General features: G+C 37.8%; 1 protein-coding gene across 1 annotated transcript; it reads left to right on the forward strand.

The window, feature by feature from the left end:
• The first annotated feature begins 200 nt into the window (after positions 1 to 200).
• Positions 201 to 3,152, forward strand: LOC141664668 (uncharacterized). Its single transcript, XM_074470621.1, has 5 exons — positions 201 to 436; positions 1,246 to 1,503; positions 1,717 to 1,913; positions 2,371 to 2,480; positions 2,526 to 3,152. Exons 1-5 carry the CDS (start codon positions 201 to 203, stop codon positions 3,150 to 3,152), a joined length of 1,428 nt encoding a protein of 475 aa, XP_074326722.1.
• The last annotated feature ends 286 nt before the right edge of the window (positions 3,153 to 3,438 follow it).

Consider the following 3,438-nt stretch of genomic DNA (forward strand, 5'->3'; position numbering starts at 1 on the left):
CACAACTAGCACATTTAGAGTATATATTGGTAATGGTGATTCCTTAGTTTGTCAGTTCTATTGTCCCAATTTTGTTTTGCTTATTCATGGTCATGTATTTTCCATGGATCTGTATGTTCTACCTATTGAAGGTCCATACATTGTTCTTGGAATTCAGTGGTTACAAATGTTAAGTGTCACATGATTATGCCGCATTAACCATGGAACTTAGATGGAATGGTTCTCCTATTATGCTATACGGTGATGTATCTTTACTGTCTCACAAATTATCTTTCAATCAGTTACAAGCGTTAGTGACCCACGACGAGGTACAAGGTCTTTTTGAGCTTATCTCTGTACATGATTGTGCCCAAGAGAAAGAATTTTCATTGAATGTGAGCGAGACAATTATGTTTCCATCAGACTTACCATCTTCCATCAATAACATTCTTCGGGAGTACGTACAATTATTTCATACACGAACATCTTTACCACCTCATCGAGTAATTGACCACAAAATTCACTTGCTCCCAAACACTAAACCAGTCAATGTTCGACCATACCGATACCCACACTTCCAGAAAGCTGAAATGGAACGATTGGTTCAGGAAATATTGGAACAAGGAATAATTCATCCAAGCCATATTCCTTTTTCATCACCAGTCTTACTAGTTAAAAAGAAAGATGGATCATATCGATTTTGTGTGGACTATAGAGCATAAAATGTAGTCATTGTTAAAGATAAATTTCCTATTCCAACTATTGATGAGCTACTTGATGAGTTGGGAGGTGCTTGTGTTTTTAGTAAGTTAGATTTGCGGGTTGGTTATCACCAAATCAGGGTATCCAATCGTGACGTTTACAAGGCAGCTTTTCGGACTCATGACAGATATTTTGAGTTTCTTGTACTACCTTTTGGGATGTCGAATGGTCCTTCCATATTTCAGGCTACCATGAATCAATTATTTGCTCCTTATCTACGTAAGTTTATCATTTTTTTTGTTGATATTTTAGTTTACAACAAATCAGTAAATGATCATTGTGTGCACTTGCGTAATGTACTTAATTGCTTCCACACACATCAGTTTTTCTTGAAATTCTCCAAGTGTTTGTTTTGTCGGGATAACATTGAATATTTGGGGCACATTGTTACGGCCTTTGGTGTTAAGGATGACCCTCATAAATTAGATAACATGGTTAATTGGCCTAAACCTGCCAATATTAAACAATTCCGGGGTTTTTTGGCCTTACGGGATATTACCGCAGGTTTATTAAAGGATATGCCTCTATAACAGCCCCTCTAACAGATTTATTGTGCAAGGATAGCTTTAATTGGTCTTCTTTGACCGAGGTGGCTTTTACATCTCTTAAGCAAGCTATGCTTAAAGCACTAGTTCTTTGTTTACCGGATTTCCAGCTAGAATTTGTTATAAAAACTGATGCATCTAATGTTGGCATTAGAGCCGTGTTAATGCAAGCTGACCACCCGATTGCATATTTCAGCAAAAAGTTAGACCCTCGATTGTAAGTATCTTCAACTTATATTAAAGAGCTTCATGTAATTGCTGAAGCAGTGCATACGTGGCATCAATATTTGCTGGGTCATTCTTTTATTATCTGCACTGATCAAAAAAGTATTCAGGAGCTCATCCAACAAGTTATTTAGACTCTAGAGCAGTAGTTTTATGTTCTCAAGTTATTGAGATATGATTTTAAGATCGAGTATAATCATGGTAGGGTTAACAGCGCAGCAGATGCACTTTCAAGGCAGCCTGACACTGGCACATCTACATATACAATGTTATTAACAAGTCGTATGATTCCTAAATTTCTATCGGTGCTACGCAAGGAAAATAACTCTCTTCCAGACTTCTTAGAGTTACATAAAAAATATGCACATGGAGCATTACCACCACAATACTCTATCACAGATGGTATTATTCGGTATAAAACAAGATTTTATGTTAGTCATATTCAGAATTGAAAGAATCCTTATTATATAAATTTTATGCTACACCGATTGCAGGCCATGCAGGCATAAAACGGACCTTAGTTCGGCTTTCTTCCCTATTTTATTGGCCACAAATGAGAGGCGACGTTGAAAAGTTCATTGCTACTTGTTTTTTATGTCAACAAACGAAATATTCCACCAAAGCGCAGCAGGTCTTCTACAGCTGCTGCCAATTCCATCGCTGGTATGGGAGGAAGTTACCATGGATTTCATTATTGGTTTACCTTTGTCCCAAAGATTTACAAAAATTCTGGTGGTCGTGGACCGGTTGATAAAATCCGCTCATTTTGGAGCTTTACCTACTCATTTTACAGCCACCAAAATAGCGACTGTTTTCATTGATATAGTTGTTAAACACTATGGGTGTACCATCATTTCAGACCGTAATCCAATTTTTCTTAGTAATTTTTGGAAGAAGCTTTTTGAGCTAAGTGGCACCACCTTGAAGCATAGTAAGGCTTACCACCCACAAACAGACGGGCAGTCAGAGGTTGTCAATCATGGTCTAGAATAATACTTATGATCATTCACGCAGGACAGACCTTCCACTTGGTACGCGTATCTAGGATGGGCAGATTTTTCTTACAACACCAGTTTTCATTGTAGCATACAAATGTCCCCATATAAAGCTTTGTATGGCCGAGAACCAGCTTCTTTGCCTTCTTATTCAGAGAGCTCAACTTCAATACAAGCATTGGATGAGTTACTTCATGATCGTGATGCCTTGTTGCGATCTTTAAATGAGAATTTACGGACTGCACAACACAGAATGCAGCAGAAAGCTAATGCTCATCATCATGAACTTGAACTTGAGGTTGGTGATAAGGTTTTAGTTAAGTTACAACCTTATCATCAACTTTCTATGGCTAACCGATCTTCTAACAAGTTAGCTAAATGTTATTATGGCCCCTTTTCAATTCTGCAGCGCATCGGATCCGTGGCTTATCGCGTTGACCTTCCTGGCGACTCCAAGATCCATCCGGTGTTTCATATTTCACTCCTCAAGCCCTTTCGCGGACGTGATTCAACTCCAGCTCTTGTACTACCTAAAGAGTCTTATCATAACTATCATATCTCTTCCCCAGTTGCTATATGTGCCACTAGACAGGTGGTGCAGGGTGTTCCACAAGAGCAAGTTGTTGTGCATATGTTGTGTACTTGATGTAATACCCCAACTTTTCAGAAAACAATTATACTTAAATATTCAGCTAAAACTCCAAATTAAATCCATAATAAGAATAAGTTTCTAGTTTTTCATAAAATTCTAAAATCCGAGACAGAAATAAAATCATCTAAGCTGAAAATAAAGCAAATCCTGGGAGACGCAGCTCCAATACAAACATAATCAATAAAATATTATTCCAAAGCAAGCTCAAATCAAGTTCACCTTTAAGATGTCCCAAAAGCTAAGCACCTGAAAATTTGTGAGTAATGAGCCAAGAGCCCAG

The sequence above is a fragment of the Apium graveolens genome, chromosome 6 (assembly GCF_009905375.1).
Source record: "Apium graveolens cultivar Ventura chromosome 6, ASM990537v1, whole genome shotgun sequence".
Lineage (NCBI taxonomy): Eukaryota > Viridiplantae > Streptophyta > Magnoliopsida > Apiales > Apiaceae > Apium > Apium graveolens.